Source organism: Pezoporus wallicus, unplaced genomic scaffold (assembly GCF_028554395.1).
Source record: "Pezoporus wallicus isolate ANWC-B61680 ecotype Strahan unplaced genomic scaffold, APGP_CSIRO_Pwel_v1 contig_9772, whole genome shotgun sequence".
In the NCBI taxonomy this organism is placed as follows: domain Eukaryota; kingdom Metazoa; phylum Chordata; class Aves; order Psittaciformes; family Psittacidae; genus Pezoporus; species Pezoporus wallicus.
This window is the reverse complement of record NW_026637538.1, coordinates 159,664-174,654: the sequence shown is the minus strand read 5'-3', so window position 1 is coordinate 174,654 and position 14,991 is coordinate 159,664. Positions and strand designations below refer to the sequence as shown.

Sequence of the window (14,991 nt, the reverse complement as noted above, 5' to 3'; positions counted from 1 at the left end):
TGATGGATAGAGCTTGACGGCAGCTGTCAAAGTCCACACATGAACAAAAGACCTCATCAAAGCCTTTCATTTCACTCCTATATTTCTTTTTAGTGTATTTCTCTTCAGAAGAATAAGTCTGCAGAAGCAGGATTTTCAGGAGAGATCAGCTCAGGGAGCTGAGCCTTTATAGGGACAGAAGCAAAGCTATTTCTGCAGGTACATTGTGGTGGATGGAGGGGACCGTGCAGCCAACATCCCAAATGCCAACACAGAACAATTTACTGCAGGGCTTGCTGTAAAACACTGCTCTGCCCGACAGACATCCCTTTCCTGAACCTCAAGGGACTGCAACTTCTCACAGCCCTGCTTGGGAACAGAGAAGGGGCAAAAGCAATCCTGAGGGATGAAGTTTTCAAATGAGAGAGGTGTTGAGTGACAGGCATTTTGAACGGTGTTTTCCTCCCTGCGCCCAACGTGACTCACTGCAACTTTCCAATGCTTTGATATGGCGAAGAGCCTGGCTGTCTACAAAGGCGGCAGAAGGCGACAGTTATTCCCAAACAATACCACTGTTGCTCAGAACCTGGCTATATTATTTCAGAAGGGCGTGTGTGCGGAGTGAGTTCATTCTCCAGAATGCTGTTGGACATGCCAAGCTTAATTAATCAGAAAGATGATCCACCTCATCAAACCCATCCCAGTCTCATACATGCATAAAAGGGCTCTCCCGAGCCCGTGGAGAGCACAGGTTCATCTTTCTCCTTTCCCTCCTACTCCTTGCTCCAGGCCAGCACCTTTGCTCCTTTATTCTTGCTGTAGCATCCATCCCAATCCAAAAGCCAGCAATGTCTCGCCAGTCCACCGTGAGGATTCAGAGGGGAAGAAGTGGCTTCAGCGCTGCTTCAGCCGTCATCCCAAACACTACCCGCACCAGCTTCAGTTCGTGCTCTGTCACCCGGCTCGGAAGCTGCAATGCTGGCAGCGGCTTTTCTAGGGTTGGTGGTGGCTTTGGAAGCAAAAGCCTCTACAATGTTGGAGGATGCAAGAGGATCTCTGTGGCTGGAAGGGGTGGTAGCTTCTACGGATCTGCAGGTTTTGGTGGTGGTAGTGTGTACGGTGGTGGCTTTGGCATGCCAGGCTATGGATATGGTGCATTTGGTGGTGGCATGGGTGGCCCTGGGGGCATCCACGAAGTCTCCGTCAACCAGAGCCTTCTGAAACCTCTCAACTTGGAGATTGATCCCAACATCCAAAGGATCCGAAAGGAGGAGAAGGAACAAATCAAAACCCTCAACAATAAATTTGCCTCCTTCATTGACAAGGTGAGACATGAGCTTCCCTAAATATCTTGTCCTGATATTTTTGGTGGGGACTCTCTTCTTAGCTGCTTTGTGATCAAGAAGGAATAGAAGTGAGGAATGAGACTGGAAGATGCCCAATCCCTGGAAACTCCAGGGAATGGTACCTGCTACACAGTGGTTGCTATGAATTAATCATCCAGTATTAGAGGTACTCCTCATTTGCTGTTTGACATCTCATAGGCAGTGGAAAAAGAAAGCTCTAGAAGACAATCCTGTCCTTCTGGAGATATTGGGCTCTCTCCACTGAGCACTATAGGAGCCTAGACAACAGGTTTTAGATGGTTAAAGTGAGATGCAAGCGACTCATCTAAAATGACCAAGAAAGGAATGGCATGAATTGGCATTAGGCAAAGTAAGCTCATTGCTTAAATTACCTGAAAGGCATTTAAAGGTATCACTGCAACAGTACCAGCTTGTTTGAACTGTTACGAAACATGCTTGGACAGCATGTTTCAAAGTAGAAAAATCTGATCTGACACTGTCTGTCCACTTCATTTCCTTGTTAACTGTATTAGATGCACAAGAGCAACTGCTTGATTTCTGCTCCAGTTGAGCAGCTCCCCTTTGGTTTCAAGGAAAACACTGCATCATTGTGGAGCTTTTGTGGGGTGGGGAAGCTATACTGAAAGGAAGGAGAAATGGCACTTTACTATTGGGTTTTTAACAAGAGTGCAGACCCTGTCTTGCTCCTTATCTAGTTTTGTATGCAGTCTTCACACAAAATGCATGCACCTTACCTTGATTCTGCAATCACAGTGGAAGAAAATCGGCAGTCGTTCGTTCCATAGCTTCTTTGCACCACTGAGCAGGGTCCCTGCAGCCAAACAGCAAATTCCTTCTTCTAGCAGAGGAGAATTTGGTTATGAAAACCAGCTGTAAGGAGTGTTTCAGCACCTCAGCTAATCCTGAGATCCCCCGTTTGCAAGGAAAGCTCTCCATAATCTCCGCTCTTTCAAAGCATCTTCAGGATATTTCTGCTTGCAGGTCCGATTCCTTGAGCAACAAAACAAAGTGCTGGAAACCAAGTGGAGCCTGCTCCAGGAGCAGGGGATGAAAACAGTGAAGAACAACTTGGAGCCGCTTTTTGAGACGTACATCAACAACCTCAGGATGCAACTGAACAGTTTGCTGAGCGACAAGGGAAGGCTGGAGGGAGAGCTCGTCAACACACAGTACCTGGTTGAGGATTTCAAGAAGAAGTAAGTTTACTGAGCTAGCGGGCTACTTGCCTGTGTAGGTGCAGCCTTTCTCCATTCAACATCCTTAAGCCAACCAGGGGATCCAGGAGAGTCCGGGACACAGGAATTCCTGACAGTGAGGGTTATGACATTTTCCTGAGATAAATGGTAATGGAGTCACAGATCCGAATACACAAACACTTAGGGAATCGTTTCGAATATGATCAAAGAGTCATTAACTAAATTACCTACTGAGAAAAAACAGAGAGAAATTACATGGTAGGTCTGAGAGTTCCAGGACAGCTGAATTTGCCTGAGAGGCAGGAGGAGTCTGACTAACGGCCAGAAATAGGAGAAAAGAATAGATTCTTTCAAATTTATTTGATGAACTTGTTTTAACTAGTTTAGCCTAGGAACGTGCTCATGGTCTCTTATTCAGGTACTCTTTAGGAGAAAAGACCATTGTATGCAAAATGCTCTTAAGGAAATTCATTCCAGCAAACTAAAATCACCTCCATCAGTTACTTGCCTAAACAAATTCTTCCCCTGCCTCCTTCCATCAGGTACGAAGATGAAATCAACAGGCGCACCATTGCAGAGAATGAATTTGTGACACTCAAGAAGGTGAGAGAAAACGGCAGAACACCGTCTGATGAATACTGATAGGGCTCTGATCGCCTACTCAGTCACAAATCCATCCATGGAGATTTCAAAACCTTTTCCCTGCGTTGTTACTACAGGGATGTGCATGTTGCTGACTTGTTAATAGGAGTTTAAGACACGTAACGTAAATCTCTCATCCTCCAGGATGTAGATGCTGCCTATATGAACAAGGTGGAACTACAAGCCAAGGTAGATGCGCTGACTGAAGAAATTAATTTCCTGAGAGCCCTCTATGAAGCAGTGAGTACAACCCCCTCCCAAGCCATTGCAACCCTCAGTTAAGAGCTTCCCCCTGAAAACCTGTGTTTTCTTCCCCCAGGAGATGCTAACTCCTTTATCTCTTTAGAGTTACATCAACCGTCTTAGCTGGCTAGATAACAATCTGTAGCCTCTGCCAGGTCTGCACGCTCATCTGAAAGGATGAAAAGGCATCTCTCAACAGAATGAGCTCACCTAATCCCCTATGCACTTTGCAGGAGCTGTCACAGATGCAGACGCAGATCTCCGACACCTCTGTCGTTCTCACCATGGACAACAACCGAAACCTGGACCTGGACAGCATCATCTCAGAGGTCAAAGCACAGTACGAGGACATCGCCAACCGGAGCCGGGCTGAAGCAGAGTCCTGGTACCAAACCAAGGTGAAGAACCTGGGGGTTTCCGTGCTGTTATCTTCATGTCTTGTCTTGAACAGATAAAGAACGACTCTTCCAAGAAAACTATCTCAGATATTGCATCTTGCACAGCTGCTGGTCTCGGCTCGAGGAGGGACCTGTGCTTTCAGGCACCTGGATGACTCCAAAGAGGATGGATTTTCCCTTGGGTAATTGTTCCTCTCTCTGTGACAGTACGAAGAGCTGCAGGCTACAGCAGGCAGGCACGGGGACGACCTCCGCACCACCAAGCAGGAGATCTCCGAGCTCAATCGCCACGTCCAGCGGCTGCGGTCTGAAATCGACAGCGTGAAGAAGCAGGTAAAAGGCAGCAAAGCCCACACTTTAAACCAGTTCCTCTTGCAAGGGAGAGGAGGGAAAATGTCAGAGCAGCTTGGGCAAGTTCTGCTCAGTTTGATGCTTTTCTCTTGCAAAAAGAGAAGCGTCACTAAAAAACAGTTAACCTGCTGCGGTTGGAATAAAACCTTGTGATTTCAGGGTAAATAAGGATCAGCTCTAGGTCTGATATGGGGAATTTGACTGGGGGTTTCTCTTCTGCAGTGTGCCAACCTGAAAGCGGCCATCGCAGACGCTGAGGAACGTGGGGAGCTGGCCCTCAAAGATGCCAAAGCCAAACTGGCCGAGCTGGAGGATGCTCTGCAACAGGCCAAAGCAGACCTGGCCCGGCAGCTCCGCGAGTACCAGGAGCTCATGAACGTCAAGCTGGCCCTGGACATTGAGATTGCGACCTACAGGAAGCTGCTGGAGGGAGAGGAGTGCAGGTGGGTAGGAAACACAGTCCTTCTAGTCCTGATGATGGAGAGGCAAAGCAATGAAAGCACCAGAGATGCTCAGCATGTCTGGAAAGCTAAACAGGGCATTGCGGGGCAGGGAAGGCGAAGATTGTTCTCACTAATGGAAATCACATTGCAGGAAGCATCCCCGAATTACAGCAAGTTTTTCTTTTTCTCCCCAAGATCTCTAGGAAATACACCCCGTTTCCCTCAAACACACTGTCAACAGACTTCTTATGCTCTTATCTTACTGTTTTCTGTCTCCTAACAGGCTGGCTGGAGATGGCGTCCCAGTGAATATCTGTAAGTCTCTAAAATACATGCAATTACCTTTAGTAAGCATTAATGTGCCTGTGCCCAAAGAAACTGAGAGCTTCTCCTCCTTCTTGCAGCCGTGACCAGAACCACTGTGGGGACAGGGTACGGAGGAGGAAGCAACCTCAGCATGGGAGGGGGAATCTGCAACATGGGGAACAGCTTCAGCTGTGGAAGCGGTCCCGGGGTTACCACCACCACCCTTGGGGGAGGCAGCAGCTCCAGCATGAAGTTTGTCTCAACTTCCTCCACCAGAAGAAGTTACAGAAGCTAAAAACCTCCTTTCAGATGCCTTCATTCACCAGAAAACACCTTAACATTGGCCATAGTTGGGGTCAACAGAATGAGGGCCACCTAAACCCTATGTCTTGTTGCACAGGAGCCTCACCTTAGGAACTCTCTCTCAGCTGTGTTGTCTCGCACGCGCCGTGTAGGGCTCTGCTATTGAACATGAGTCCAAGTGTTTTAAATTGGCAGCTTGCTTTTTACAGCTCAGCACTTTTTGGCAGGATTTTGTATATAAAACGTGTCCCGTGACTGTTTGTCTCTTTTCACTTTCTGGTGTTTGTCTAATAAAAATGCATATGTAATTTATTCTATTTTGTGGGCCTTTTAATTAAAGACATGGAACAGCAAATGCAAATGAAGGTAACAAGCACTTTTCCTAGGGCTCTGCCCAGTGAAAAGCTCAGATTTTTGCTCTTCATTCACACCTCCATTAGCAGCCAAAACACACTGGCACAGCTTAGCACCAAAGGGAGGTTTGCTGGTGATTTCAGTGCTCTCCCCACTGGAAGCTAAACACAGGGCACGCCAAGGCAAGAGCCAGGCACAGGGGAAAAGGTCTAAGATTCATTTACTATGCAGGTCCCAGGCAATGCAACATCCAACAGCCTGGCTCCCAGGGGGTACGAAGGGCAGTGCCAAGTGCGTGATGAACCTGCATAAACTTCTAACAATAGGGAGCTAATTACATGGGGAGTCAGAGCAACCACCCGACTTGTTTGGGTGTATCAGTGCATCTCAAAACCCCTTTTACTGTGAGCTGAGTGCAAACATCTGCGGGTTGAAAGCACACCCTTTCTGTTCAGAGCACTGGCCATGCTGGTTTAGGTGCTCATCTTGGGTCTTGATGCTGGTGTTCCTTCTCCTTTGACTATAAGCAGGTGGAGGATCTGGTCCATGTGCATTCAGAAGCTACACTGAGTTACATGTTGCTCATCCAATAGCTGTAAAAAATATCCAAGAACAGGGGACCTGTTGGAAAGTGAAAGCCTTCAAGATCCAATGTTTCTTCTCACTCCTAGAATACATTGGAGACAAGATCTTGCTTTGAGAAAGTGGAGAAAAACCGGAGGAGGTGTAGCAATTTTAGATGTGGTTCTGACTAATCGAGAGAAATTAATTAAGAAGCAAAAGCAGAGCAGAGTATCATCAGGCTGAAAGCTACATCTCACTGCTGAAGAGCAGTTGGACAAGCAGAAAAACAGTCCCAGCTCTCACCCCATGTTATTCAGTAAGTTCAAGTAGTAGGAAAATACTCAAAGAGATGGGCAAGCAGAGGGGAATTGGCAGAGCATGAATCATAGAATAGTTAGGGTTGGAAAGGACCTTAAGATCATCAAGTTCCAACCTCCCTGCCGTGGGCAGGGACACCTCACACTAAACTATCTCATGCAAGGCTTTGTCCAACCTGGCCTTTAACACCACCAGGGATGGAGCATTCCCAACCTCCCTGGGCAACCCATTCCAGTGCCTCAGCACCCTCACAGTAAAGAATTTCTTCCTTAGATCCAATCCAAACTTCCCCTGTTTCATTTTGAACCCGTTACCCCTTGTGCTGTCACTGCAGTCCCTAATGAAGAGTCCCTCCCCAGCATCCCTACAGCCCCCTTCAGATACTGGAAGGCTGCTATGAGGTCTCCACGCAGCTTCTCTTCTCCAGGCTGAACTTCCCAGCCCCAACTTCCTCAGCCTGTCTTCATACGGGAGGTGCTCCAGTCCCTGCTCATCCTCGTGGCCTCCTCTGGGCTTGTTCCAACAGTTCCATGTCCTTTTCTTCGTGAGGACACCAGAACTGCACCCAATGCTCCAGGTGAGGTCTCACGAGAGCAGAGTAAAGGGGCAGGATCACCTCCTTGGACCTGCTGGTCACGCTCCTTTTGATGCAGCCCAGGACACGGTTGCTTTCTGGGCTGCAAGCGCACACTGCAGCCAGCTCATGTTCATTTTCGCATCGACCAACACCCCCAAGTCCTTCTCCACAGGGCTGCTCTGAATCTCTTCTCTGCCCAACCTGTAGCTGTGCCTGGGATTGCTCCGACAAATGGATGATTGAGAGTATTTGGATTTTCCCTCAAGACCACCAGTTTCCACAATGTTCTGGGATGCTCTGATGTTCCTCTCTGTATCCCTCAGGCAATCTCCTTCCCAACAACTTGCAGGCTTGGCTATGGGTCTGCTGAGACTCTCACTCCTGCTCCACCACCTCTCCCTGCTGAATGCTCACAGCAGCTTCCTGGGAAGGAGCCAATATCCTCGCTCTGAACAGGAGCCTGGGCAGTGTTAAATAATGGTCTTCCACCTTGCTGCCCAAACACACTCTTTAACCAAAGAGGGTGTAATGCACGTAGCCAACAGGCACATCAGACGGATGCCACCCATTGCATCAGCACCTGCATTGTAACACAGAGATTACAAAGCTCTTCAATCGAGCATGGGAGAGGCTGAGGCCAGAATATTTGTTCTCCCAGGGCATCCCTGCTTAAGCAAGATACAAAAAGACACCCTGGCAAATGTTCCCATCACTGGATACGCAACCAATGTACAACTGTCCTTGCTCCAGAGCAGGGCTCTGCTCACAATGTACAATGCATCCATCCTGCTGGACAAGTTAAACAGACGTAGCAATGACCTGGGGCTTGTATTTCAGTGTGAGAGGACAGCCCTTGTTAATTCTAGCACAGCCCAGATTAAGCCCTTAGTCATGATGAAATGAATGGTGTTTGCACTCAGGGGCTTGAATTTGCAGTGCATGGAAGGAACTGATTCCTAATTGCTACCCATAACACTTTCACAGAGCTCTTTAGGACAGGCAGTAGCTTAGTCACAGGAGCTCCCCTCTTAAAAACTGCTGCTTGTTGTGACACACAGTAGCTGAAACACTCCCAGAACAGTTATTTTAGCTTCATTCCAGGGTGTGTAATGAGAAATATTACAAGACTAGAGAAGAGAATAAGGCAGGAAGGTAGGAGAAGATGCATCTGAAACTATCTGCTCCGCACCCAGAGCCTGCAAGGGTCTTTCTAATAGCTGGGGAAAGCTGTGACTCCCCAGTAACTCTACAGGCTGATGCTACCTCCTTTGGTGAGTAGATAAGCAGCATGGACAGCCACAAGAGAGATGTACCCTGGCAAACCTAAGGGGCTGCAGGGTCCAAGAGAAGCGTATCCATCCCTGAACATCTGGACGAGACCCTGGGAGTGGATTTCCAGCACCTTACCTCTCGGGTAAGTGCCTGTGTGTGGAGATGTGCTGATTCCAGCTGGGATAGCATTAATTTTTTTCACAGTAGCTGGTATGGGGCAATGCTTTGGATTTGTGCTGAAAGCACAGGGCTGTTCAGCTATTGCTGAGCAGTGCCTACACTGAGCCAAGGCCTTTTCTGCCCCCCATCACAACCCACCAATCGATCGGCTGGAGTTGCACAAGAACACAGCCAGGACAGCTGATCCCATCTGACCCAAGGGCTATTCCAGACCATATGGTGTCATGTTCAGCATGTAAAGCTGGGGAAGAGGAAGAAAAGATGTTCAGAAGGATGGCGTTTGTCTTCCCATTATGAGTGATGGAGCCTCGGGATGGCTGAACACCCGCCTGACCATGGGAAGTGGTGGATTAATTCCTTGCTTTGCTTTCCTTGCGTCTGCAGCTTTTGCTTTACCTACTAAATTGCCTTTATCTCAACTCATGAGTTTTCACACTTTTACACTGAAGATTCTCTTCCCCATCCCATCAAGGGGCTGTGCGTTGCTTAGCCTTTGGCTGGGGTTTAACCCTGACTACAATGCTACCATACAGCATGCACAGGGCAAGTCAAAACACCATAGAACCATAGAATAGATTGAGTTGGAAGGGACTTTCAAAGCTCATCTAGTCCAACCCCCCCTGCAATGAGCAGGGACATGTTCAACCAGATCAGGTCACTCAGAACCACATCCAGCCTGGCCTCGAATGTCTCCATGTGTCTTTCTCCAGAGAAATGCACTGTTTGACTTTTCCTGGGTGCTATGTGGAACAAGAGTAAAGGGAGTTGACTGGGAACAAGGTCATAAGCCACAATCCCAAGCAGTGAATTTCCTTGTGAGTAAGAGATATCAGAGGGAGAAGACAACAGACATGGGGCAGGAAGCCTGGGAAAAGGCTTCACACCGTGTAGAGACACGGTCATGCCATGAGTCAGGAAACAGCCAAAAGATCTGTGAAGGTGAAGCCCTGAGAAATCGCTAACTCAGGTTTTGTGTCGTCACAGACAGTAACTCCCTCCCAGGTCATGCTCTGATATTTCATCATTGGTTGTCAGTCTGAATCAGGATGAAATGTAGACACTTTTCACAGGAAAGCCTGAAAATACCATTCATAGAATCACCTTCCATGTGCTCCCCACTCCCCAGCTGGTTTTTGATAGTTGATAGTCCAAGACTTCCACTAATGGCCCATAACTTCCCCTCCATCACTGCTTTCTCCCATCCCTATCAGTTCACGTTTGGGCATAAGAACCAGAGTTCAGTATTGCCAACAAGTCAAGGCCTGAGGTGCTGATGCCCTGCTGGGGTTTACACAAAACCACAGCAGCAGGAAAACATTGACCCACAGTAAGAGATTCCTCAGCCCTTGGACCACTGCACCGTGAAATACCGAGGGCTTATGCAACAGAGAGGTTGATTCACCCCTGAAACAGAGATGAGCGAGCGCTTGCCCAACCTTGGGAGCCATCTGCTGCAGAGGTGAAAGGAGGGAGTGGGAAAGGGAGGGCTGTGAAGAGGGGTTGAGCAGGAACTATTTAGTGTTTTCTCAGATATTTCGACAGCCCCATCATGACTATCATGAAAAAATGCAACCCCTGCACTTTGTGAGTGCTTCCTCCGTGCCTGTGCTCACGGTGAACTCACTGGCTGCATGGGGCTGGGTGTGCCGAGCCCGGTTAATCAGTGAGATGAGCACCACGCCAGACCCATCCCCAGCTAGTAAAGGGTATAAAAGGGCCAGTCCCAGCCTGGGGGAGCACAAATTCACCTTTCTGCCTTCATCCACTTCCTCGCTGCTTAATTCTTCCTACTGCTCTCACCCTGCTCATATCAGTGGCCATGTCTCGCCAGTGTGCTGCAAGGAACCAGATCAAAACTGGCTTCAGTGCTGCGTCTGCCTTCATCCCAAATGCCAGCAGCTCCAGCTTCTGCTTGCGTTCTGCATCCCAAGGTGGAAGCTGCAGTTCCGCAGCTGGCTATGGAAGATTTGCTGGAGGTTTTGGAAGCAGGAGCCTCTACAGCCTTGGTGGATGCAAGAGGATCTCCGTAGCTGGAAGAGATGGTGGCTTCTATGGACCTGCAGGTTTTGGTGCTGGCACTGGGAACCCCTGTGGTTTTGGTGGTGCCTTCGGGTTTGGTGGTGGCATGGGTGGCCCTGGATTCCCTGCTGTCCCAGCTGGAGGCATCCATGAAGTCTCAGTCAACCAGAGCCTTCTGAAACCTCTCAACCTGGAGATTGACCCCAACATCCAGAGTATCCGCAAGGATGAGAAGGATCAGATTCAAACCCTCAACAACAAATTTGCCTCCTTCATTGACAAGGTGAGACATAAGATTTCTTGGTTAAGCTCTGTTGATTCTTCAGTGGGGAAGCAAGAACAAGGGCAAGTTGTATCTTTATCAGCAATTCTGCTACTCCTGTACTGACACTTCTAACATCAGCAGCTCAGGAATAAAAGGTTTCAGCTTTGAGACCACTCAACCCTTGCATTAATGCTGAGATGAGACCAGCCAACACTGGGAAAATGGTGATACAGGATGTAAGGAAGCAGAGTTTGCAAAGAGAGCAGGAATGTTAGTATCAGATGTGCAATGCTTCCTTGCTTGTCTAAATTGTCAGTTGTTCCCTGAGCCCGAAGAGCCCCCACCTTCCAGCAAGCAGGATTGTACCTTTCCTCTCTAAGGACAACCATCCTAAAATCACCGTTTGTGAAACATCTACTTTCTCTACCCAGGTCCGATTCCTTGAGCAACAGAACAAGGTCCTGGAGACCAAATGGGCCCTTCTGCAAGAACAGGGGAACAAAACAGTCAGAAACAACATTGAGCCCCTCTTTGAGACCTACATCAACAACCTCAGGAGCCAGCTGAACCAGTTGCTGACCGACAAGGAGAACTTGGGAGGGGAGCTGAGCAAGGTGCAAAACCTTGCTGAGGACTTCAAGAACAAGTAAGTCCATTCATGGTCTGCCTAGGGAGCAGGGTGGGCTGTGACAGCTCACTGTTGCATGTGTGCAATCAAACAAGGGACACGTGCTGATACGATCTTCTGAGTAAGGCCCAGGTTAAGTTTAGTATCAGACATACTCAGCCTCACTTCCCCTGGCTGAGTCACAGGCAGAAGATTTTGGGGCTAAGAGACCAAGGAACAAAACTGTACAAGCCCAGACCAACCCTCCCTTTCCATCCTGCAGGTATGAAGAGGAGGTCAACAAGCACACGGCTGTAGAGAATGAATTTGTGATCCTGAAGAAGGTGGGTGCAGGCACATTGTGCCTCCCACCTCTGCACCAGTATAGCGAGATACACATTCTCCAGCTTTTCCTCTGCTTCTCCAAACCCCACGTCATTACTGTGATGTTTTCCCTCTTCTAGGAAGTGGATGCTGCCTACATGAACAAGACAGAGCTGCAAGCCAGGCTGGAGTCCCTTATGGAGGAGATAGATTTCCTCAGAGCCCTCTATGAAGCCGTAAGCAGCAGCATTTACATCCTTCTCTCAGTTTCCAATGCCCTGGCCTTCCTTTCCCCCTTCAGAAGTTCAGGACTGATTATTTTCCATTCTGTTGCACTAAATAATTCAATGCTTTTCCCATTTCACCTTCTGTCTTAGCCCTGCCTGAAACTACCTTGGAAAAACCCCTTTGTCCACCCAGATCTACCCTCTGACTATGGGGGTCTCCTCCCTCTGAGGAGCCTCACATCTCACACCTGTAACCCACCGAAATACCCACTGCTTTGCAGGAGCTGTCCCAGATGCAGTCACAGATCTCTGACACCTCTGTTATCCTGACCATGGACAACAACCGCAGCCTGGACATGGACAGCATCATTGCAGAGGTCAAAGCGCAGTACGAGGACATCGCCAACCGGAGCCGGGCAGAGGCTGAGTCCTGGTACCAGTCCAGGGTGAGTGCCTAGGAAGGCTTCAGCGATGAGAGAACCACGCTCCCTCCTCCAAATCCCCATGGGCATATGGGTCCCTCCTTGATTTCTATAACACAGGATGCCTTCCAATTTAATAATCCTATAAAGTTTGGAAGTGCCAGTTTGGGATTGAGAACACAAGCATGCTTCTGAGTGCAAACACCCACCCACTCTAAAACCAATGTATTTTACCTTGACTGACTGCTCTCTCTTGGTGGCAGTACGAAGAGCTGCAGGCTACAGCAGGCAGACACGGGGATGACCTCCGTAACACCAAGCAGGAGATCTCTGAGCTCAATCGCCACGTCCAGCGGCTGCGGTCTGAAATCGACAGCGTGAAGAAGCAGGTAAAAGGCAGTGTGAATGGCTAAGGCTTACCTGCTGCTGTGGTCTAACCTCTTGGTTGCCCGGCCAACACCAGGGAATAAAACTAAATGAGTCTCAGTGAGTACTGCTGGATCAGGAATGAATACGTCAGTGCAGTAACATCACTAAGAGTAACTTAATGCAACATTAGTAAAGGAGATGTTAAGAGGTGTGCAGTTAGCTTAAATCCAGGTTGTGGCCTGTCTCAGAACATGAATCAATTCAGTGATTGTTAAGATCACACCTATAGATGTTTACCCAAAGCCTTCTGCATGTAGATCAAGCATCATGACCTCAGGGTACGAGGAACTGGTCTATGCTCCAGGTAAGGAACACCACCACCATTTCTCCTCCACAGTGCGCCAGTTTGCAGACAGCCATCGCTGATGCTGAGCAGCGCGGGGAGCTGGCCCTCAAGGATGCCAGGGCCAAGCTGGAGGAGCTGGAGGCAGCCCTGCAGAAGGCCAAGACAGACCTGGCCCGGCAGCTCCGTGAGTACCAGGAGCTCATGAACGTCAAACTGGCCCTGGACATCGAGATCGCGACCTACAGGAAGCTGCTGGAGGGAGAGGAGTGCAGGTAGGGACAATTGGATATCCCAGCTTCCAGAGGTGCAGTGGAGCTGCAGACCCTTATTGGGTATAGACTTCCCACATTCACAAAACCTGAAACCTGTTTAAAGGCAAGCCATTGCCCATGAAGATGAGCTGTTCGGGAAGACGCTAACTTTGCATCTTCCACCAAGTATTCTGCCTTTTTCAGCCAGCTCCTGTTCATGGGTTCCCCTTGAATTCTCACTGGCTCATTTTTCTCCAACAGGCTCTCTGGAGAAGGTGCTGGCACGGTGAATATTTGTAAGTAACTTCTAAAGGTAGTTTGGTAACTTTCACATTCACCTCCCTGCCACTCAGAACCCACTGCTTGTGGATGCCTCTAAAGAGTGTTTTCCTCTTGCAGCTGTGACCAGAACCACTGTAGGAACAGGATATGGAGGTGGAAACTGTCTCAGCTTCGGAGGCAGCAGTGGTGGTGTCGGAGGTGGGATCTGTGCTGGAGGAATGGGCTTCAGCTCTGGAAGCGGACAAGGCGCAGCTGGGTCATGCCGGGTGGGTGGAAGCAGTTCCAGCATGAAGTACGTCTCCACCACCTCTTCAACCAAGAGATGCTACTAGAGCCAGAGACGAGCACTGTTAGCCAGTGTGTGCCAGGTTCCTCTCATTTTGTGTGCAATCCTTTCCCTGTTACCTGAAAAGATTTGGAAGTGAAAGCTGTCCTTATTTATGAAACACGTCATGCTCCTGTTTGTTCTTTGACCCTCCAAAATCCTCATCTCCCAGTGTTTGTCTAATAAAAGGCAGATGGAATTAAATCTGTCATACATGCCTTTTAATTCCAATTACTTTGTAGAACCTTGGGGAAAAGCATGGTTGACAGAAGGCAAAAAGAAGCCATACAAGAGTTGAGACCTTTCCTTCCACTGCAACTCCATGGAGAACTCTTATATCCAACAGGAATAGAGCAGGTGGATATTCCATACCCATTTGTGTGAGCAAAGTGTTTTAGCATCAGTATCTTCCACAGGATGGGGAAATAGCCACTCCTCCTAGCAGGTACTAGAGACAACATCCCTCTATCTTCATTTCCACATTACTGCATCTCAGCTTTTTCATACCACCTTGATCATGCCCCAACCCCTGCAATTGTTCAAGGTTTTATGCGACGAGTCACGTAGGGATAGAAATCCAGGTTTTCCCAAGAAGGCTCATGCTGTTCTGTACATGCACCAGCTGCAGGGGCTAATAACATGCCCTCACTGACATTACCATAATTAGAAATGAAAAAGACCCATTAAAGCACCAAACTCACCCTCTTTGGGAAGAATAATGTCCGCAGACCTAGGCTGTGAGATAGTTAAAGACCCTGAGGGAAGGAAGGTTTAGTTCCCTTCTCTGATCTCCGACACAAACCAAAGCTTAAGAAACCCATGAAAACTGAACGTGGTGAGATCACCCCAGCAGATTGTGCTGGCTCGGTCTCTGCCACAACCCTGCCGAGGGCCTAAAGCACTACAGGTAAACGTGGCACTCATCAGGGGCATGCTGACTCCTAACCTAAAGAGAAGGTGGTTCAATAAACACCAGTTTGTCATTAATCCTCCAGACCTAAGCACACCACCACACTACTGGAAAGGAAACGGCTCGTCCTCCGTCCTTTTCAATACCTGCC

General features: G+C 48.6%; 2 protein-coding genes across 2 annotated transcripts; both read left to right on the top strand.

Moving 5' to 3' along the window:
- The first annotated feature begins 827 nt into the window (after positions 1-827).
- LOC130597462 (keratin, type II cytoskeletal 75-like) lies at positions 828-5,429 on the top strand. The gene is made up of 9 exons (XM_057406014.1): positions 828-1,304; positions 2,328-2,542; positions 3,085-3,145; positions 3,329-3,424; positions 3,661-3,825; positions 4,033-4,158; positions 4,399-4,619; positions 4,903-4,934; positions 5,024-5,429. The coding sequence occupies exons 1-9, from the start codon at positions 828-830 to the stop codon at positions 5,218-5,220; spliced, it is 1,590 nt and encodes a 529-aa protein (XP_057261997.1). The 3' UTR covers positions 5,221-5,429.
- A 4,763-nt stretch (positions 5,430-10,192) lies between these two features.
- Positions 10,193-14,640, top strand: LOC130597460 (keratin, type II cytoskeletal 5-like). Its single transcript, XM_057406012.1, has 9 exons — positions 10,193-10,795; positions 11,209-11,423; positions 11,668-11,728; positions 11,849-11,944; positions 12,217-12,381; positions 12,621-12,746; positions 13,124-13,344; positions 13,585-13,619; positions 13,723-14,640. The coding sequence occupies exons 1-9, from the start codon at positions 10,313-10,315 to the stop codon at positions 13,935-13,937; spliced, it is 1,617 nt and encodes a 538-aa protein (XP_057261995.1). The 5' UTR covers positions 10,193-10,312; the 3' UTR covers positions 13,938-14,640.
- Positions 14,641-14,991: the final 351 nt, after the last annotated feature.